This window comes from Typha angustifolia, chromosome 1 (assembly GCF_048772165.1).
Source record: "Typha angustifolia cultivar Huaian chromosome 1, ASM4877216v1, whole genome shotgun sequence".
NCBI lineage: Eukaryota > Viridiplantae > Streptophyta > Magnoliopsida > Poales > Typhaceae > Typha > Typha angustifolia.
Genome location: NC_133239.1, coordinates 3,725,621 through 3,746,420, shown reverse-complemented (window position 1 = coordinate 3,746,420; position 20,800 = coordinate 3,725,621). Strand labels below are relative to the sequence as shown.

The 20,800-nt window shown below is 39.4% G+C and overlaps 4 protein-coding genes across 10 annotated transcripts; 3 read left to right on the top strand and 1 right to left on the bottom strand.

The window, feature by feature from the left end:
- The first annotated feature begins 12 nt into the window (after positions 1-12).
- Positions 13-4,608, top strand: LOC140767307 (disease resistance protein RGA2-like). Of its 2 annotated transcripts, XR_012105560.1 has the most exons (3): positions 13-3,729; positions 4,143-4,190; positions 4,298-4,608. XR_012105560.1 is itself a non-coding variant. In XM_073107169.1 (2 exons), the coding sequence occupies exon 1, from the start codon at positions 143-145 to the stop codon at positions 3,707-3,709; it is 3,567 nt and encodes a 1,188-aa protein (XP_072963270.1). In that variant the 5' UTR covers positions 13-142; the 3' UTR covers positions 3,710-3,729; positions 4,143-4,608. The 2 variants fall into 2 exon arrangements, 1 of the variants encoding a protein (XP_072963270.1); XM_073107169.1 differs by having other exon boundaries at positions 4,143-4,608.
- A 1,241-nt stretch (positions 4,609-5,849) lies between these two features.
- On the top strand, positions 5,850-10,340 carry LOC140762629 (putative disease resistance protein RGA3). 3 transcript variants are annotated; one of them, XM_073100617.1, is made up of 4 exons: positions 5,850-9,586; positions 9,803-9,878; positions 9,979-10,025; positions 10,095-10,340. In XM_073100617.1, the coding sequence occupies exon 1, from the start codon at positions 5,980-5,982 to the stop codon at positions 9,472-9,474; it is 3,495 nt and encodes a 1,164-aa protein (XP_072956718.1). In that variant the 5' UTR covers positions 5,850-5,979; the 3' UTR covers positions 9,475-9,586; positions 9,803-9,878; positions 9,979-10,025; positions 10,095-10,340. The 3 variants fall into 3 exon arrangements, with proteins under 3 accessions (XP_072956718.1, XP_072956639.1, XP_072956801.1); XM_073100538.1 differs by having other exon boundaries at positions 9,959-10,340; XM_073100700.1 differs by having other exon boundaries at positions 5,873-9,586; positions 9,979-10,340.
- Positions 10,341-12,254: 1,914 nt separating this feature from the next.
- Positions 12,255-17,524, top strand: LOC140758829 (two-component response regulator-like APRR9). 3 transcript variants are annotated; one of them, XR_012104161.1, is made up of 10 exons: positions 12,255-12,576; positions 12,658-12,819; positions 12,894-13,024; positions 13,133-13,246; positions 13,511-13,688; positions 13,779-14,196; positions 15,753-16,545; positions 16,677-16,845; positions 17,048-17,144; positions 17,228-17,524. XR_012104161.1 is itself a non-coding variant. In XM_073095156.1 (8 exons), exons 1-8 carry the CDS (start codon positions 12,432-12,434, stop codon positions 16,785-16,787), a joined length of 2,052 nt encoding a protein of 683 aa, XP_072951257.1. In that variant the 5' UTR covers positions 12,255-12,431; the 3' UTR covers positions 16,788-17,038. The 3 variants fall into 3 exon arrangements, 1 of the variants encoding a protein (XP_072951257.1); XR_012104160.1 differs by having other exon boundaries at positions 17,048-17,524; XM_073095156.1 differs by lacking the exons at positions 17,048-17,144; positions 17,228-17,524 and having other exon boundaries at positions 16,677-17,038.
- A 315-nt stretch (positions 17,525-17,839) lies between these two features.
- Positions 17,840-20,090, bottom strand: LOC140763829 (protein CHROMOSOME TRANSMISSION FIDELITY 7-like). 2 transcript variants are annotated; one of them, XM_073102196.1, is made up of 6 exons: positions 19,841-20,090; positions 19,499-19,718; positions 19,321-19,416; positions 19,091-19,165; positions 18,616-18,998; positions 17,840-18,220 (listed from the first exon to the last, which is right to left on the bottom strand). In XM_073102196.1, exons 1-6 carry the CDS (start codon positions 19,978-19,980, stop codon positions 18,085-18,087), a joined length of 1,050 nt encoding a protein of 349 aa, XP_072958297.1. In that variant the 5' UTR covers positions 19,981-20,090; the 3' UTR covers positions 17,840-18,084. The 2 variants fall into 2 exon arrangements, with proteins under 2 accessions (XP_072958297.1, XP_072958302.1); XM_073102201.1 differs by having other exon boundaries at positions 19,499-19,749; positions 19,841-19,977.
- Positions 20,091-20,800: the final 710 nt, after the last annotated feature.

Below are 20,800 nucleotides of genomic sequence, written 5' to 3'. Positions count from 1 at the left end.
CGCATCAATAGTTTTGTCGGTCACTCAAGTCTAAGTTGTCTGAGAGAGAGTCCTCTGTTGGAGTCTCCGGGCTCTTAACTAAATTGCTCTTTCTTCTTTATTTGAGTTCACCCTGCTGTTTGTGAGGAGATCAGTGGCGGAGATGTTGGGATCTGCGATCGTGGGTGAGTTGGTGAACAAAGCCGCCTCCTTCTTGACCGGCAACTACGAGATGCAAGCTGGAGTCAAAGACAAGCTGGAGAGACTGCAGGAGCTGCTCATCATGATCCAGAGTGCAGTTGAGGCCGCGGAGGGGCGGCAGATCAAGAACTCGTCCCTTCTCCGATGGCTGCGGTGGTTCAAAGACGCGGCCTACGACGCTGACGACGTGCTCGACACCTTCGAGTACCGAATCCTCGAGCAGAAAGCAAACGATGGCGGCGGCGAGGTGAGTAGCTCCTTTGCCTCCTCCTCCTCTAATGCCGCCAAACGTGTGCGTACTGCTGCCAGGAGCTTGTTTTCTTGTGATGAGGACGTTAAGGAGCTGAGCAGAGTTGTCGAGAAGTTAGAAAGAAGCGCCGCCTATGTCGGCAACTTCCTTCAATTATTAGAATTGGATGAGAGTTCTAAGAAGCCGGAGTTGTTCACCAGCAGCCGCATCACTAGCTCGTTGCTGCCGGAAGTACCCATTGGCCGAAATAAAGAGAAGGAGCATATAATCAACCTTCTGCTACAATCAGAATCTAGAGCTCTTGGAAATGTTTCTGTCATTCCGATTCTGGGAATAGGAGGAGTCGGAAAGACTACTCTTGCCCAGCTAGTATGCAAAGATGAGAGGGTGAAGCAGCACTTCTCTCTAATTATGTGGGTATGTGTTTCAGATACTTTTGATGTGGTCAAGCTTACAAGAGAGATCCTCGATCAATCCCACCGAAATCGCAGTCATGGAGATATTGAGAACTTTAACAGCCTACAATTGATCCTTGAAGAGAAGCTAAGATCAGAGAGATTTCTTCTTGTCCTTGATGACGTCTGGAATGAGAAGGAGAGGACAGCATGGGAGAAGCTTCGCACTCCTCTGTTATGTGGAAAGGAGGGAAGCAAGATAATTGTTACGAGTAGACTAAAGAAGGTTGCAGAATTGATGGGCACTATGGATCCAATTGGATTGCAGGGGCTACCAGAGGATGAGTTTTGGTCTTTCTTTAAAAAGTGTGCATTCAATAACATTGCTGACCCTGAGGAGCATCCGGGATTACTAGTTACTGGGAAAGAGATAGCAAAGAGGCTGAAGGGATCACCGTTGGCTGCAAAGACTCTGGGTGCGTTGTTGAAAGATGATCTGAGAGACGAACACTGGCAGGGCATCTTGAAGAGTGATATCTGGGAATTGGAGCAGGGTGAGGATGATATTATCCCAGTTCTAAGATTGAGTTACCGACAGCTTCCCGTACACTTGCAGAGGTGCTTTGCATATTGTAGTGTCTTCCCAAATGACTGGGAATTTGAACGTGATGATCTCATATACATGTGGATAGCAGAGGGCCTTATTCATAATACCAACCATAATATGAGGACGGAGGATATAGGAAGATATTACTTTGATGACTTAATATCGAAGGCATTCTTTGAACCTACACATTTTTGGTCTCCTTGGGAGCAGATCTACAAGATACATGATTTATTACATGATTTGGCAGAATCTGTCTCAAAAGATGTCTATTATCGAATCAACGGAAATGAGCCAAAGGAAATCCCAGATAGTGTTCGTCATTTATCTGTGATGACTACTAATCTAGCTGGACTTACTGAGTATTCGTCTGTACTAAAGCACTTGCGGACCTTGAATTTTTTATTCCGGAGCAATTCGGATCTGAATGTTGCTGATCTTCGTGATGTACTGGAAAAGCTAAAATGCATTCGCGTGCTTAATTTTGTTAATTGTCATATGGAAGTATTGCCCATTTCTAGTGCATGTGACTTAATGCATCTAAGATTTTTGAATCTTGGTGGCACTGGAATCAAAGAATTGCCGGATGAATTGTGTAGACTTTACCATCTCGAAATGTTGATTCTTTGGGGGTTGGAACTTGATAGATTACCGGCGAGCATGAACAAACTAATCAACTTGTACCATCTTGTTGAAGATCCAAGAAGAAATCACTGGGTTGAAAAAGATAAATCAATAGTCTCGACGATATCCGGCATAGGTAAATTGACTCGTCTCCAGGAATTAAAAATTTTCTGTGTAGGGAAGATGGGAGGTTTTGAGATCGGACAGTTAAAAACCTTAAGCAAGCTCAGAGGATCCCTTCAGATAAGAAATCTTGAAAATATTGGTGGTAAAGAGGAAGCCATGGAAGCTAGGTTAAGTGACAAAGGGAATATTGTTAGGTTGAAGTTGTCATGGTGCAACACTACACGAATTGTGAGATGCGATGAAGAGGAGGAAGTATTGGAAGGCCTGCGACCGCATTCGAATCTCAAAGAACTTCACATTGTTTGCTATATTGGAGTCCGGTCTCCAAGTTGGCTGATGGAAAACCATTACTTAAAGAACCTAGTAATGCTTCATCTCCGTGGTTGCGAAAAGTGGAAAGAGCTCCCACCTTTGGGACAACTTCCATCACTCAAGGATCTTTGGCTATTTAGTATGGCTGCGATAGAAGAAGTTGGTTGTGGGTTCTATGGTTTTGGTGTCATCAAAGGATTTCCGTCATTGGAGACATTAGTATTATGTGACTTTCCAGAATTAATGGGGTGGTGTGCAATCGAGGATGACCAATTGTTTCCCCGTCTTCACACACTCAAAGTCGCAGATTGCTCTAAACTGATTGCACTTCCTTCCCTCCCTCATACACTGAAAAACCTAAGGCTAGGTAGGGTGGGAATATCTATTCTCCCAGCATTTCGAAGACCGATATGTTCGCCGTTGGCATTTCCCTCTTCCTCCTCATCTTCATTCCTATCTCGATTGAGTATCTCGAACTGTCCAAATCTGAAAAATATTGATGAATGGTTCGAACGAGAGCGAGAGAAATTAAGTCATTTGAAAATTCCCCCCTCCCCTCCATCGTTAGAATGGTTAACTATCAATGATAGTAGTATCAAAGATGTGGAATTGTCCTTGTGTATGCAATCTGATCTATCCTCATTGGAAAGTCTTAAGATAATAACATGTCCAGACATTACAACCCTTCCCTCGGCTGATGTATTGCAACACTTCACCAAGCTCTTCGTTTTATCTATTACAGATTGTGTAGAGCTGAGGTCGATTGGAGGGCTGCGAGCTCTCGTCTCCCTTACACATTTAGAAGTTTCTAGGTGTCCAAAGCTCACCTGTTTGGCGATTGATCAAGTTCAAGAGGTGGTGGAAGAAGGGGTGCGCTCGTCACCACGTTCCTATTTCAATCTAACCATCGACAACCCCTTGTTGCTCAAAGTGCTGCTAAGCAGGGAAAAGCTCACCTCCCTTAGTGGGTTGACGGTGAAAGATGCAAGTGAGCTCACGACCTTCACCACTAAGATGGAGGAGGCATTTCAACACCTCACCTCCCTCAGGTGGCTGAATATTATAGGTTGCAAAAGTCTCCAATCACTTCCAGTGCTACCGCCGAATCTTAAATGGTTACTAGTACAGAACTGTCATCCGGCTTTGAAGGATCGTTACCGAGAGGGCGGGCCTGACTGGCACACCATCGCTCACATCCCTGATATCACAATACTGTGACTAATTCATTGCTTAACCAGGTGCACACCTTATGCTACTCTCTAATCATTCCCAATTAATTATGCTCTGCTTTTATACTGTTATTCTAATTCTTTCTGATCATTAAAGAACCTTGTAATTTTTTTGCACTAATTTGTACTGCTGATTTTTTTAAGAATTCCTTGAATGATATATTATATATATAGCTGTCATTGGTCATTTTTTGCACTGTGTTATTAATCCTCCTTAAAAAAATAGAAGAACAAGAAAATAAATTAAAACTGAAGATAGTCCAGAGCATATGTTTTGCAATTCTCTGATTTCTTTTCTTACATAACCATCGTAACATTTTAGAGGTATAACTATAATCCCTTCCATTACACAAGTCTTATTGTTTTCACAAACTTGTTGACTTCTGTCTGAATGATCTTTAGCTTGCTGTATAAATTTGCAGTTTGGGAGCAGGCCCTGCATAATTCTTGAGTCAACATCACTTAAATTGGTGAGCAGATAGGCTTTAGCTCTTTAGATACGGCAATATCTGCTTATCCTGAATTTGAAGCACTCCCTGCATAATTTGTAAGAATGCTTATAATTTTCCTTGTTCAGAGTTCACTCTGCAACAAGTATTTGTACGGAACAAACACTTTGCTCAAAGCTAGCCTTACCCCAAGGAGCGGAGAAAACTTCATTGGGTACTCATTTGTTAATATCAATGGCTTCTGACTCTGGGTTTCACCCCAGGGGTCATATTGTAAATGAAAACTTGTGTTGTAAACGCAAAATTTCCTGCAAGTTGTTGTTTATACACTCATAGAACCGTCACTAAGTTTGTATCGGCCAAGATATCATTGTCCTCCTATTTTAGAGGTGCAATTATATTTTCTGCAAGAAAATTGAAACTATGCATATCTTGGAGACAAGGAATTGAGTAAATAGATGTAAATAAACTGTTTAATCTCTCTCGAAAATCTTAGTTTCTTGCGAACTTTTCTCCTTTGCTCCTTTGAAAGCTTGAGTAGCAACAGTACTTATGTCTTGTATCGATAAGGCAGGGTTCTTGTGCCGAACTGATGATGTTCAAGCAGAGATAGGAAACAACAGTTTCTGCTGATGGTTGCTCGAATAATCCATACTGTGGAAATCAAAAGGAATGAGCAAATCCTCTCATAAGAAGGAGAACGAAAAAAGAAAAAAGGAAAAGAAAAAGAGTGAGGAAAATACTAATATGTAGACATATAGAAACATATACTAGTTTATATAGTTATATTTTCTTTTTATTTATCTTCTATTTTGTTACATTGGAAAGATTACATTGAAATAAAACTTTTGTGACTTGCATAGTTAATCACAATAACGTAGTCAGAGGGAATTTTAGCTATGGCAAATGTTGCCCAGCTTAGTTTTGTAATTCTCTCTTTCCTTGTGAAGAATCTATTTAAAGTATAAACTTCGGCTCAAATTGCATCGTAAATAGACTTCCTGCGTCATGAATAATTAATTGTTTCTTGGATAAACTTCCTGCAAGTTGTAGCTTGACCACGATAGGATAATCTAATCCGTTGTAAAGCTTTTGTTAGCAGAGTTATGGTGTTCTCTGTGTGAGAGGTATCTACTTGTAATTTCTTGTAAGATCTCAGTTGAGTTCTAAGTCAAATTAAAGCAATTAATGATACTAAGGATCCAAGATGAATATAAGATGGGAGGTGAATTGCAATTCTACTTTCTTAAAGAGATTCTCAATGCTTCTGCCGTCTCGAGTTTCACATAAATTAGATATCAAATAGCCATTAATTTGTTGAATATCTCTCTGTAAGTCAAGGATCCTACTGGAAGTGATGATCTGTAGCCATCTGTCACAGAAAGAGTGAATTAATTTATTGCATATCAAATAGCCAAATAACCTAGTGAAAATAATTTATCTTTGGTAGATGACCTTGGTTTCGACTGAATGTGGCACTCTAACCACCAGAGGAATCCCACATAGCTCATATTTCAATGGATGCATGTGATCATCGGGAGACTATCATATTGGTTTATCGGTAAACCAACAGACGGTACCCATCCTTGTCACCGAGTAGAATATTTCATGGCCACCTCAACCGTGATGGGCACCCGAGTCACACACACACACACACAGAGAGAGAGAGAGAGAGAGAGAGAGAGAGAGAGAGAGAGGAGAGAGAGAGAGAGAGGACCAACAAAGTCTTATATTGGAGTCTCCGCCCTGTGTGCTCAATTTATCTCCCTCAAACATTGACTTCACCCTGCTGCTTGTGAGGAGAAGATCAATGGCGGAGATGTTGGGATCAGCGATCGTGGGTGAGTTGGTGAACAAAGCCGCCTCCTTCTTGACCGGCAACTACGAGATGCAAGCTGGAGTCAAAGAGACGCTGGAGAGACTGCAGGAGCTGCTCATCATGATCCAGAGTGCAGTGGAGGCCGCGGAGGGGCGCCAGATCAAGAACTCGTGCCTCCTCCGATGGCTGCGGTGGTTCAAAGACGCGGCCTACGACGCTGACGATGTGCTCGACACCTTCGAGTACCGAATCCTCGAGCAGAAAGCAAACGACGGCGGCGGCGAGGTGAGTAGCTCCTTTGCCTCCTCCTCCTCTAATGCCGCCAAACGTGTGCGTACTGCTGCCAGGAGCTTGTTTTCTTGTGATGAGGACGTTAAGGAGCTGAGCAGCGTTGTCGAGAAGTTAGAAAGAAGTGCCGCCTTTGTCGGCAACTTCCTTCAATTATTAGAATTGGATGAGAGTTCTAAGAAGCCGGAGTTGTTCACCAGCAGCCGCATCACTAGCTCGTTGCTGCCGGAAGTACCCATTGGCCGAAATAAAGAGAAGGAGCATATAATCAACCTTCTGCTACAATCAGAATCTAGCGCTCTTGGAAATGTTTCTGTCATTCCGATTCTGGGAATCGGAGGAGTCGGAAAGACTACTCTTGCCCAGCTAGTATGCATAGATGAGAGGGTGAAGCAGCACTTCTCTCTAATTATGTGGGTATGTGTTTCAGATACTTTTGACGTGGTCAAGCTTACAAGAGAGATCCTCGATCAATCCCACCGAAATCGCAGTCATGGAGATATTGAGAACTTTAACAGCCTACAATTGATCCTTGAAGAGAAGCTAAGATCAGAGAGATTTCTTCTTGTCCTTGATGACGTCTGGAATGAGAAGGAGAGGACAGCATGGGAGAAGCTTCGCACTCCTCTGTTATGTGGAAAGGAGGGAAGCAAGATAATTGTTACGAGTAGACTAAAGAAGGTTGCAGAATTGATGGGCACTATGGATCCAATTGGATTGCAGGGGCTACCAAAGGATGAGTTTTGGTCTTTCTTTAAAAAGTGTGCATTCAATAACATTGCTGACCCTGAGGAGCATCCGGGATTACTAGTTATTGGGAAAGAGATAGCAAAGAGGCTGAAGGGATCACCGTTGGCTGCAAAGACTCTGGGTGCGTTGTTGAAAGATGATCTGAGAGACGAACACTGGCAGGGCATCTTGAAGAGTGATATCTGGGAATTGGAGCAGGGTGAGGATGATATAATCCAAGTTCTAAAATTGAGTTACCGACACCTTCCGGTACACTTGCAAAGATGCTTTGCATATTGTAGTCTCTTCCCAAAGGACTGGGAATTTCAACGTGATGATCTGATGTACATGTGGATAGCACAGGGCCTTATTCATAATACCAACCACAGTATGAGGCTGGAGGATGCAGCAAGAGATTATTTTGATGAACTAATATCAAAGGCATTCTTTGAGCCTATACCTTTGAGGCCTCCTTCGTTGCATAGATACAAGATACATGATTTATTGCATGATTTGGCAGAATCTGTCTCAAAAGATGTCTATTATCGAATCAATGGAAATGAGGCAAAAGAAATCCCAGGTAGTGTTCGTCATTTATCTGTGATGACTACTAATCTAGCTGGACTTACCAAGTACTCATTTGTACTAAAGCACTTACGGACCTTAAATTTCATCTTCAAGAGCAAGTTGGATCTGAATGTTGCTGATCTTCGTGTTGTACTGGAAAAGCTAAAATGCATTCGCGTGCTTAATTTTGTTAATTGTCATCTGGAAGTATTGCCTCTTTCTAGAGCATGTGACTTAATGCATCTAAGATTTTTGAATCTTGGTGGCACTGGAATCAAAGAATTGCCGGATGAATTGGGTAGACTTTACCATCTTGAAAAGTTGATTCTTTGGGGGTTGGAGCTTGATAGATTACCGGCGAGTATGAACAAACTAATCAACTTGCACCATCTTGTTGAAGATCGAGGAAGAAATCACCGGGTTGAAAAGGATAAATCGATAGTCTCGATGATATCCGGCATAGGTAAATTGACTTGTCTCCAGGAATTAAAAAATTTCTGTGTAAAGAAGATGAGAGGTTTTGAGATTGGACAGTTGAAAACCTTAAGCAACCTCAGAGGATCCCTTGAGATAAGAAATCTTAAAAATGTTGGTAGTAAAGAGGAAGCCATGGAGGCTAGGTTAAGTGACAAAGGGAATGTTGTTAAGTTGGAGTTGTCATGGTGTGACACTACACGAATTGTGAGATGCGATGAAGAGGAGGAAGTATTGGAAGGCCTGCGACCGCATTCGAATCTCAAAGAACTTGACATTGTTTGCTACAATGGAGTCCGGTCCCCAAGTTGGCTAATGGAAAACCATTATTTAAAGAACCTAGTAAAACTTCAACTCGGTGGTTGCGGCAAGTGGAAAGAGCTCCCACCTCTCGGACAACTTCCATCACTCAAGGTTCTTCGGCTATTTAGTATGCCTACGATAGAAGAAGTTGGTTGTGGGTTCTATGGTTCTGGTGTTGTCAAAGGATTTCCATCATTAAAGACATTAGTATTACGTAACTTTCCAGAATTGATGGGGTGGTGTGCAATCGAGGACAACCAAATATTCCCTCGTCTTCACAAACTCAAAATCGAAGTTTGCTCCAAACTGATGGTACTTCCTCCTCTCCCATCTACACTTAAATGTCTATGCCTAGGTAGGGTGGGAATATCCCTTCTCCCAGCATTTCGAAGACCGATATGTCCGGCATTGGCATCTTCACTCCTATCTCGATTGACCATCTCGAATTGTCCAAATCTGGAAAATATTGTTGAATGGTCCGAACGAGAACGAGAGAAATTAAGTCATTTGGAAACTCTACACATTAATTGTTGTCCAAGCATCTACCTCCTGCCTCCATCGCTACAATGGTTAACTATCAAAGATAATGGTATTGAAGATGTTGAACTGTCCAGGTGTATGCAATATGGCCTATCCTCATTGAAAGGTCTCACGATAATAAGATGTCCTCATATTACAACCCTTCCCTCGGCTGATGTACTGCAACGCTTCACCAACCTCTTCGTTTTGTCTATTAGAGATTGTGTAGAGCTGAGGTCAATTGGAGGGTTGGGAGCTCTAGTCTCCCTTAGAAATTTAGAAGTTTCTAGGTGTCCAAAGCTCACCACTTTGACGATTGATCAAGTTCAAGAGGTGGTGGAAGGAGGAGTGCGCTTGTCACCACGTTCCTGTTTCAGTCTAATCATCGACAACCCTTTGCTGCTCAAAGTGCTGTTAAGCAGGGAGATGCTCACCTCCCTTAGTGGGTTGACAGTGAAAGGTGCAAATGAGCTCACGACCTTCACCACTGAGATGGAGGAGGCATTTCAACACCTCACCAACTCCCTCTTTCGGCTAAATATTAAAGACTGCAATAGTCTCAATCACTTCCAATGCTACCGCCGAATCTCCATTCGTTACGAGTAGAGAACTGCCATCCGACTTTGAAGGATCGTTACCGAGAAGGCGGGCCTGACCGGCACACCATCGCTCACATCCCTTTTATCACAATACTATGACTAATTGATGGCTTAACCAGGTCCACACTTTATGCTACTCTCTAATCATTCCCGGTTATTTAATTATGCTCTGCTTTATACTGTTATTCCAATTCTTTTTTATCATTAAAGAACCTGGTTTCTTTTCCTTTTTTTTTTCTTTTTTTTTTTTTTTGTACTGCTGATTTTATGAAGAAAGTCCTTGAATGATATATAGCTGTAATTGGTCATTTTAAAAAGTTAAATAAAAATTGCAGATTGTTCAGACTTCAGAGCATATGTGCTGCATGATTCTCTGATTCTTTCTTAATTAACCATCCTAACATTTTTGAGGTATTACTATAATCCCGTTCATTACACAAGTCTTACAGTTTTCACGAACTTGTTGACATTTCTGTCTGAATGATCTTTAGCTTGCTGTATAAATTTGCAGTTTGGGAACAGGCCACGCATAATTCTTGAGGCAACGTCACTTAAATTGTGAGCAGATAGGCCTTAACTCTTTAGATAAGACAATTTGTAAGAATTCTTATAATTTTCCTTGTTCAGAGTTCACTCTGCAGCAAGTGTTTGTACTGAACAACACTTTGCTCAAAGCTAGCCTTACCTCCAAGGAGAGGAGAAAACTTCATTGGGTACTCAGTTGTTCATATCAATGGCTTCTGGCTCTGGGTTTCACCCCAGGTGTCATATTGTAAATGAAAACTTACATTATAAACTCATTTCCTGCAAGAAGTTGTTTATACACTCATAGAACCGTCTGTTAAGTTTGTATTGGCCGAGATATCATGTCCTCCTATTTCAGAGATTTGATAAAAATAGATACACTTGGTAACCGTGGATTGTTAAAAATTAATGCTAAAGTAGGTTATTATTTTTGTCATACTATTTCATTTAGCTAATTGGTACGTTACTATCAAGATTATTTTGGTAATCCTCGTACTTATTATTATGGATATTTTGAAAATAGTTTTATCTTGTTATGTATGAGTCTTGTGTAATCATATGAAAATAAGTCATTATATGTCAAGAGAATTTTAGGTCATTTTTTTTAATTTTGGTGTCATTTTAAAGAGCAAGAGAAGGAAGTGGATCCATCTTGAAATTTTGTTAGATAGAAGGTGGGCGACCTTCTATTCTACCTCCTACCTCTCTTGCGAGCTTGTCTTGTAAGTTTGATAACTTTATGTTTGTAAAGACTTAACATTATTAGGTTTATACATTGATTATTATCTCTTGGGGTGAAGATTATGATCTATATACATTGTAATTATTTAAGTGCTTTATTGTGAACTTATCTTCTCCGTTCTTGTTTTTATTCGAGGTTGTGCGATTTTAGACGTGTAGAAAATATTGAATTCCTGCACTTAGAGGAAAGGAGGTTCTCGGATCTGTAATCGCAAAAAATACCCTAAATTAGCTCATTAGCTGCTATGTTATTAGATGTTATCACACAGCTAATAGGTATTATGAAGTGGTGGGAACTCTGTAAACTTAATGCTGTATAACTTTTCAAGTAGACTATGTATAATGTCTTGATTGCCTCTTTCTACTCACAGGCCATAAATCAGGCTAAAGCTCCTATTGACTTCCGGACCCTATTATTGCAAATTTTAATGTTGTAGATGCCTCCGAGCTCATACGGCATTAGAGACGTCTGCAGTAAGAAGTAGAGTCTCCTGTCATTGTTCTAGTCTTTGCCATAATCATTTCATTTGGTCTGTCTGGCTAAATAATATAATTCTCTCTTTGTTTGTCTTTTGTTGCCGTAATTGGCAAATTCATAATCAAACAAAGTTAATTATGTATTAGTAGAATTCAACTAATTTTGAGTAGTATTACTTCACTAAATTCACTATTTAGAATAATTAAGTTGTGAGATTCAATTAATTTCAGTGTACTTAGAATGAATTTAAGTATATATATATATATTAAAATCCAATGATTTGAGAACAGACCTGGATGAAATTCATCTATCACTTTTAAGTTAGTTTTTCTAAATCTGATAAGAGTAATCTTTATTTGTCATATTCTTATTGAAGCCCATGGATAAATTAGAAAAAATGGAAGGTAATGAAATGGATTTCTCCCAGCTCCGAACAACTTGGATAAATTTCATTTCAATTTTATTTATTTCTAGATGAAATCAATTGGATTTTATCAATTGGTCCACCTAGCGTTTGGATGCTCTGACAAATCCAATCCCTGGTCCAGTTATTTCAATTCTACTGTGGATAAGGCAAATTCGCCCCCTTTCTCTTCCCCCTTTTTCTTTTGTAATGGATAATATTGCCAAGAAAAAGGATTCCATTGCTTTCAGGCGGATAATATCCCAAAATTAGGTCAAGAAAATTTGATTTAGAAAAAGAGAGAGCCATCTAATTGATGTCAAACAAAAGACGCCTAATTTCGCCAACGTGGATTGGTATTGACTATTGAGAAAGGATACGGAAGTTATCCACTAGTTCTTAGCCTATCGCGCTCAATTATAGCCATCCAAATTATCCATTACAATCATCGGAAAACAAAATGCGATTTGGCCCCTGTGTTTTGAACAATTGCGAATTCGAATTAAAAGGGTGGCAGAGCCGCAGAGGAGAAGAGAAGGAAGGACGACTTGGAGGGTCAGGAATAAAATAAGGAAGAAAAAGAGAAGAAGATGGGGACCGAAACGAAAAAAAAATATCTGGAGATGGGTCGTTTTGTTTTCTAGGGGCGGAGGGCGGGGGAGTCCACCCATTACTTGCCACCACTCTCGGGTTCATTTCCGCGCTGACGTGGCACTCACTCAGTGTAGATATTTCCATACCCACCTCTCGCCGATGTCCACGGAATCCGGTCACCTCCCAAAAACATACCCCCGCTTTCTCTTCTCTACCATCGGTAATGGAACGAGGCGGAGCACCCTCACCGGAGGTGATCCGGTGGGACCGCTTCCTCCCTCGCCGATCCCTCCGCATCCTCCTCGTCGAGCACGACGACTCCACTCGCCATATCGTCACCGCCCTCCTCCGCAAATGCAGCTACCACGGTAACCTCACCCCACCCTTCTCCTCTTCTCCTCTTTCTCCTCTTATCAAAATCTCAGGAGGCTTCTTCCTTTCCACCGCAGTCGCTGCCGTCACCGACGGGCTCAAGGCGTGGGAGGTCCTCCAGGAGAAGAACTACGGCTTCGACCTCGTCCTCTCGGAAGTCGCGATGCCGTCGCTCTCCGGGATCGACCTCCTCTCCAAGGTCATGGCAGCGGACGAGTGCAAGAACATCCCGGTCATCAGTGAGTTCTCGATCTCGATTTGAAACCTGAGTTTGCTAGAATAATCGTAGGTTCTTACTGTATGATTGTGGCAGTGATGTCCTCGCAAGATTCGATCGGGGTGGTGCTCAAGTGTATGCTGAAGGGGGCGGTGGATTTCCTCGTGAAGCCGGTGAGGAAGAATGAGCTGAGGAATTTGTGGCAGCATGTCTGGAGAAGGCATTCTGTATGTTATTTGATCGATTAATTCGTTAAACTGGCAAAGAATGCATTTCTTTTTCCTGGTATTATAATTATATGAAAGGGGTTCGGATAATGGATGGTCTTGTTGCAGTCAAGCAGCCAAGCAAATGCGTCCGAGAACAACGTTGCGAGCAATCGTGTAAGTGTCAATGATGACGAAGGATCCAAGACCAGGGAAAGCAGCGATAGGAGAGGCAATGCTCGGGTAAGATATTTGTAATGATGCATTATTGATAGAAATTCTACTAATAGAAGTTGGAAAAACATTTCGTTTGGCAAGGGAAATTCTGATTGTATGTGTCGAAATCTATATTAACAAAAGACATGAGAACAAGTAGCGTCACTAGTGAACCAGTCCAAATTGACAACTGGAGCAGCCTTTTTTGAAGTTTGAGTAGTTACTTAATGTTTTACGCGATATCCTAGCTATTTACTTATCAAGCAGTGGAACTGTTTGGTGCTTGAGCAGAGGTCAGGCAGTAAACCAGATATTGAAGTTGAGAGTGCTCAAAATTCCAAAGATACTGTTAGAACTGAAGGGGCAAGTTCTTCCAGAGAGGTGGAAGGAAAACCAAAGGGAGTAGATGGTGGTGGAAAACTAGTGAGAGAGAATGTGCCAGATATGGATGATGCTGAAGAAATTGGAGGTTGTTATGTAAACTGGGTTTCAGAACTGTATTTTTATTATTGCTAATTCGCTCTACAGTTCTGATAATTGGCCTGTTCTGATCTTGCAGATAAGTCTGGTGGACTCGCAGTTGAAATTAGTCGACAACCTTTTTTTTCAGTGCACAGAAGCCTAGAGAATAAGTGTCTTAATGATAATGGGGAGGACGCACAGTGTTTTCAGAGAACCATGGATGTGGTTACTGATCTGAATTCATGTTGTCCAAGTGATTCTTTCAAAGATGTTGTAGATTCTGTTGAGCCAATTGGTAACAGAAAATGCAGTTCCTCTGTATTAGAGAAGGATGCTATTCAGGACAATGCATTATGTGAAGCTTCAAGATGCTGTTCTGTGAAATGTACATCTGAAATTAATTCCTTTCAGCTGCTGGACCTTAACTTGAGAAAACCACAACTAAATGGTTGTATAAACAGTGAGTCAAAAGAAAAGAATATACTAAATCATTCTAGTGCCTCTGCCTTTTCAAGGTAATTACTTTTTATCTGAGATTTTTCCTCATTTCTTATATCTGTTATAATTATATCCAATGATGGCCATGCCAGTGGCACGTGCTGGTCGGCATAGGCCGCGCCGATCGGTACGCCCCGGCGTGTCAATAGCACGCCACACATTTAACATAATTCTAATTAAATGTTAAAAATAATTTTAATAAAATTTCAGCATGCCCAATTTTTTATTTTTAGTTTAAATATCTATATGTATTAAAACCTATATTATAGTATTCTATCTTTAGATTATTTTTGTAAATGATCTATTTTATTAAAGATAAAAACAATAGTTAAATACAAATATTATTCAAAACATAATATGATTGAATACTCTATAATATGATTAAATACTTCATAATATAATTGAACATATAATTATATTCAACACATAACACTAAAGTTGATTGATAATGATTGATAAAATTCAAAAAAAAAGGTTAAGAAAATAGGCTCCATGTATCATATCATGCTTGTTAAAAAAAATGACTAAAGTTTATTTGATGATGATTGATAAAAATAAGAAAAAAAAAATTTTAAAAAAAAGCTCCAAATCGATAAGACTGACACGCAGCACTCACCTATGCCGTGTCACCACTGGCACGGCCATCCTTGATTACATCCATTGATTTGAAATTGTTCCTAAATTTTTAGCTATAGCAAAATAAGTCAAGGAAATTTAGAATAAATTGGCTGGTAGAGTTACATATCTTGTTGGCTATGGTTTAAGGTATATAAAAACAGTACATCTTGTTAGTTATGATTTCCTTAGAAAATTTATTATGATCATCCTTCTGTAGTAATTTGACAGTGTTTCATCGTAGCATGCCAAATAGAGGCTCGTAAAGAAGTTGACCTTTACGCCAGAGTGCAGCTTCTCACAAGGAACTCAACATCATATAGATGTTCAAATTTTATGTGTAGGAAAAAGACTCTTGTGTGAGAAGGCACAGATTTATTCATATAGATATGTATAATAAAGCCTATTAAGTAAGAGTCCTCAAAATTGATAATTGTAAATGGCCTCAACTTTAGTAGCTAGACATATAGAGGCATATGATGTGAATAGTCTTTAAAACCTGATTTTCTTGTTTTCGGAAATGGTCCCCTACTTTTCTATGTGAATGTACATCTTTAAGGAAAGATAGTGGAGAGCACATTCGCCATCAGAAAATGTAGTTATGGTGGTGATTTCTAATAATCTGTCTTCTGGTTATAGTTATCAGGTAAGTTGTATTAGTTTCATTTGTTGCTATAAGTAATTGTTATTTTTTGTTCAATACAGTTTGGAGCAACTTCTAGTAGTAGTTGCTCTTCTGGAAGAACCACTCATTTGTCGATCGTAGTTTATGTGGTACAAAACTTTCAAATAGACAATTAAAATATTCTATGTGATGTTTCTATGGTGTTATGTAATTTGTCTATAAGTTCTAAAAGAATAAACAAATTTTGAGGAATTCAACCAATTATCTGAGTCGCCAAAATCATGGTTCATTATGTGTTTCTAAGGACATGTTGCTGTTTCATGTATGGTGCAGGTATTGTGATAAGAGAATCCAACCTTCCGGACAGGAACTGGTATCTCCATCTTCATGTATCAGAAGAAAAGAATCGGTTGACAAGGAGAGGAACACTTCCCTCCAACCTAAAGATATATTGTCTTCCCATCAATGGAATGCTGGTGAAACTTCAATTTATGAGCATGTTGGCATTTCATGTTCTGCTCGAGTACCAGAGGATGCTTCTGCTAGTCGTTCTTCCAACCGGAAGGATATTTATTTCCATCATCCTCAATTTGGATTAATATCAGTCCCGGTTCCTGTTGGAGCTGTACCTCATCAAAGTTTGGGTGCTGGATATGGTTCTATCCTGCAGCCGATGCTCTACTCGAAAACCTCTTTCCCATCACATAATTTACCTGCAGTTGAGAAGACAGTTCAGATTCCTGATCAATCCAATTCTGATGACCATAATGTTATTAACCGATCCCAATGCAATGAGTTTCACCACCATGAAGAAAATCATCAAAACCCACATTCAAAACAAAAAGTTGATAGAGAACCAGGAGTCTCGACAGATATATCATGCACTCCAATGGAACAACTCACTCGAAGTGCTAGTTGCAGTGAGAATGTTAATAAGGATAGCGGAAGCAATGGAAGTGGTGAAACAGTAGGTGCAACTACAGTTATAGGAGCTGCCCTAGAAAATGGGAATGAAAGTGGTGTCCAGGAAGGCAATATAAATAGGTCCGACTGTGGTTGTTCTCGTCGTGAAGCTGCCTTGATAAAGTTCCGCTTGAAAAGGAAAGATAGATGCTTTGAGAAAAAGGTAACAGGCTTATGCTGGTTCGAAGTCTTCTAGTTATGTTATTAAATTGTGTAAACAACATATCTAGGTTTTGCTTTCTATAGTCAAAAGGTTATCGGTTTGAGATATGAAAGTGATATTTTGTTTTGCAGGTTAGGTATCACAGTAGGAAGATGCTTGCAGAGCAGCGACCTAGGGTTAAAGGGCAATTTGTGCGGCAAAAAGTATCCGAGTCTACGGCCCCAAAAGATGTGGAAGACTAACAACGATTGGTTTGAGAATACTTTATTAATGCTCACTTTCCTTGGAAAGGGCATCGAGGTAAGAGTTGAGGCAGGCAAAAATTCTTTGCTAGACTCGCTTTTGTTGCTGCTCAAGCTAGTAGATGTTTCCTGAGCTTGTAATGTATGTCAAACTTACATATTCAGATAAAAATCCATTTAGTGAGTTCCAGAATCCTTGTATCAGCACTGTATTTTACAACTTCAATGCTACTGTACCTTCTTTCGTGGTCCTTCTGCAGGGAAGATACGAGTCACCCTGGATTCTAAATGCTTGTGCTCAGATCTCTTAGTCCAACATTCTTTAGATTCTTTTTGTACAATCAAGCAACAGAGAGGGTGAGTCCTTCACATCTATATATCTAGAGATGCCCTGAAAGCTCGGCGCTTTTACTGACCAACCAAGAATTATTCTTTCTCAGAACCATTGGTCAGTCACCTGATCCATCAGCACAAGAATTGTGTTTCAACTGTGTTTCGATTGTAAAGTGTGAAGAGAATTTCATTTTGTAATGAATGTGGATAGCTAGTTCCTAGCCAAAGGCGTAATTGCTTATAAGCATCTGCAGTGTGATTTGGCATCACAAACCATTTAGTATATTGATATCAAATGATTATCTTTGTATTGCAATATATTTTTTATGGTTGTGTATACAGATGTCTCAGATGTACTCCGGATCCCTGATTCCATTTTAATGACAACTTTCTTTTGAATCCCACATGCTCAAGTGAATCATGTACTGACGTGTTTCTTTATCGTGGTTCATATTGTAAAGGAACTCGACATTGCTGGTCAGCTTATTGAGTAGATGATAACATTATAAATTGTCTTTGAACTGGGTCAAGCTATTACCTTCCAAGTGTCTAATTTGATTTAGTCATCTAGAAAATCCAGCTATTTTTTCCTATTTGTAACCCATGTGGAATCAGAAATACTGATCAGTTCATCAGTTTTAAAAAATTCGTTCTTCTTTCTAGTAAATTTAAACAAAAATAAAGAATTCTGATCAATATCCACAAAATGCGCTTTGACACAGATCTTATTTTTTATTGCTTTCTCCACTAGAAAGACGAGGTTGATGACATGAAAAATATCTAATAAGCCCTCAAGGGGCCAAAAGTAATTCAGGAACTTACAGCAGCCTCTATGAGAGACAAGTACTGAATATTATATCCTGCCTCCAAGGTGTAATCCACATTTTGTGCGTTAACATGAATGAAAACTCAATACTCCCATTCATACAAGGGGTAGTAGAATCCATGTCCATGTCTGATATATCTAGAGATCTTCTTCCTTGTAAACCATGAATGAACTGGTCTTGCTATAACTGCATGCCAATGCCTTTCCAGCAGAAGTCGGCGATGAAAATGCACATTCAGATACTTCTAACATTTGAGCTGTGCAAAAGCTCTTCCTGTACAAAAAGAAAATAGCAGTATCAAGAATAGTGCCGAGCATATCAATCTGTCTTTAGCTAATGAAACAATAAAAATATACTACTACTGCTTGGAGAAAATTATGTCAATAAATGCAACGTTCACTTAAGAGTTATCAGCAAAGCACAAGGATATTCTGTTATAAGAAAGTTTGTTGAAGAATAGGATAGACGACGAATTTTCCAAATTAATGAACTACTGAAAAAGTATATTCTAGCTAAATATTCTTATGTCTAATAGAAAAAGAATCAGCAGAACATCATAAGGCAGTGATCGAGACAAAAAAACTTGCAGAACAAACATTTTATTGTTGCAAGTTCAATATAAAATACAGTCTAGATAAGATGCTTCAAATCTCCAAAGAAACTTTTACCTTGCAGCATCTATTAGTTTTGAGGCAATTCCCTTCCTTCTGTTAGATGGCACTACCCATATGGCTCTGAAACCACACAGAGCTGGCATAGCTTCCTCTTCGCAAAGAATAGCTCCAGTCTCCCATTGCTCTACCTTGGCCTTATCTGAAAGATTACCTCTTCTAATAATTTCCCTCTTAAAATTGAATTGTCCAAACTGTAAGGTTGCATTTGCCTTCCTTGACTCCATGCCATTTGCTGGTAAATCAGTCGGAAGTAATTTGGTAGAGGTGCCATCATTAGAATCTCTGCTCGAGGAACTTGAGATAACTTTATGCGCCGTTCTTATTGGTTCTGCAACGAGGCAGCCGACAATCCTATGACTTGAAATGAACAAGTAAACCTACACAAGAGACAGAACCTTTATGAAGTAAAGAGGTGCATGAGTTAATCCATTGGAAAAGTCTGTAACGAAGCATAGACTAATTATCTTACCTTGCAAAGCTTATGGAGAAGTTGGCCTTCATTGAATCCAAGCTCTTTCTCCATCATTTCAATAACTTGCTTGACCTGCAAATTTTAAGAACTATCAATCAATCCTCACATGTTCTGTATGTTCTAATCTATCTAAATTCTAGTAAAGATTGAGTTTTTAATAGAAAACATGGATCCTGTGTAGTATAATAGGACATATATTGTAGATGTATTCCTCAATCAAATGATACCTTGTTCTTCTGAGTGGAAGAGTTGCTATCTACCACCAACACTACACGATCTCCATTGTCGCTAAATGTTGCTACAACCCTCTCATTGCCCCAACCCTGCATCTCACGTTACATCATTATAACACAATAAAGAATTCCATCTATAACTAATTTATTAGACTGGCAAAAGAACAAACACCTTGAATTGGATTCCCTCATAGTAGTTCTTATGAAATGTCCTGTGAACCTTCTCATCTCCCTCATCTCCCTGCGCGTACATTAATCCGCAAACAGAGCAACTATGGAGGAGGAAATCGGATTGTCCCAATTCCAGATGATACTGTGCAAGACTCTTATTCTTATTAAGAGTCTTGCCAGCATTTGCCAATTTCTTATTTTTTTTCAATCCTTCATCATCACTGCCCAAACGGAATTGAAAAGTTTAAGTACCTAAACATGAGAATGGAAAACTAAGACATGGATCTTGATCAGAATTGCGAGTAGATCCAGGAATAAGAACTATTAGATCTTTCTTTTTAACCTCTTAGGATCGGATTCTGGATTCCGGCGCTTGTAGGTGACCGAGATCTCTGACGGTGGAATCGGGGAGGTAGATCGAGATGTGTCACGGGTTTTGGGATGCGAGGGCTTGAAGAAGGCGCTGATCTTGGATTGCGGCATCTCGTTTGAGCTCCTAATGATGCAGGAGAGGTTCTCTTCTCGTAGGATTTGGGCTTCTTCGAATCCTACGCTTCCCGCCTCACTTTTCCCTCCTCTTTTTTCTAACTGGGTGGTGGACTTCCACAGCCCATACCCGACCCGATACCTAATTGAAAATTTAATCTAATCAAATTAATCATGCTTTATAGATAGAATCATCAATGAATACAATGGCGATTAAAAAATTAACTGCTACCAAAAACTAAATGTGAAAAATAACAAAAAAAAATTATATATATATATATATATATATATATATATATATGATTAATTAGTATCTTCAACACGTTAAATAAATGAGTCATATTCATATTCATATTGGACGTGAACTTAATTTGACATGGATAACATAATAACATCTTTAAAACTCTAATACCATATTTACTACAATTTTGCAACTTAACTTCTTGTGACTTGGACCGAATACTTAACCTTCTTCTAGTCTAGAAAAAAGTTATAATTATTAATTAACTCTTAACTGGAAAGTGTAAAGAATTAGTTACTCATACAAAAATGTAGTTCGATTTTAATATGGTAAGCATAGTTTATTTATTTTGTAATTTGTTTAGTAAAAAATATTGGCACTAATGAAACACCATTACTTTTAAATAAAAAGAAAGCTAACAACTGTAATTTGGCCTAAAACATAGGAGGTTTTAAGTCCTTATCTACATCCGTATCTATATCCGAACAAATGGACTATAACTGTATTCAGACCCGATTTTCTATTTTAACTATTCGTATATATATTCAATTCAAGTAATTTCTTTTACTCGTATTC

What these genes read in the sequence shown, in the direction of transcription:
- LOC140767307 (XM_073107169.1), top strand. Translation starts at nt 143, where the DNA reads ATGTTGGGATCTGCGATCGTGGGTGAGTTGGTGAACAAAGCCGCCTCC.
- LOC140762629 (XM_073100617.1), top strand. Translation starts at nt 5,980, where the DNA reads ATGGCGGAGATGTTGGGATCAGCGATCGTGGGTGAGTTGGTGAACAAA.
- LOC140758829 (XM_073095156.1), top strand. Translation starts at nt 12,432, where the DNA reads ATGGAACGAGGCGGAGCACCCTCACCGGAGGTGATCCGGTGGGACCGC. An exon ending in CAAGAACATCCCGGTCATCA is followed by an intron (nt 12,820 to 12,893) that starts GTGAGTTCTCGA and finishes TGATTGTGGCAG; the next exon opens with TGATGTCCTCGCAAGATTCG. An exon ending in AGTGCCTCTGCCTTTTCAAG is followed by an intron (nt 14,197 to 15,752) that starts GTAATTACTTTT and finishes TGTATGGTGCAG; the next exon opens with GTATTGTGATAAGAGAATCC.
- LOC140763829 (XM_073102196.1), bottom strand. Translation starts at nt 19,980, where the DNA reads ATGCCGCAATCCAAGATCAGCGCCTTCTTCAAGCCCTCGCATCCCAAA. An exon ending in CCAGAATCCGATCCTAAGAG is followed by an intron (nt 19,719 to 19,840) that starts GTTAAAAAGAAA and finishes CCGTTTGGGCAG; the next exon opens with TGATGATGAAGGATTGAAAA. An exon ending in CTTCCACTCAGAAGAACAAG is followed by an intron (nt 19,166 to 19,320) that starts GTATCATTTGAT and finishes TAAAATTTGCAG; the next exon opens with GTCAAGCAAGTTATTGAAAT.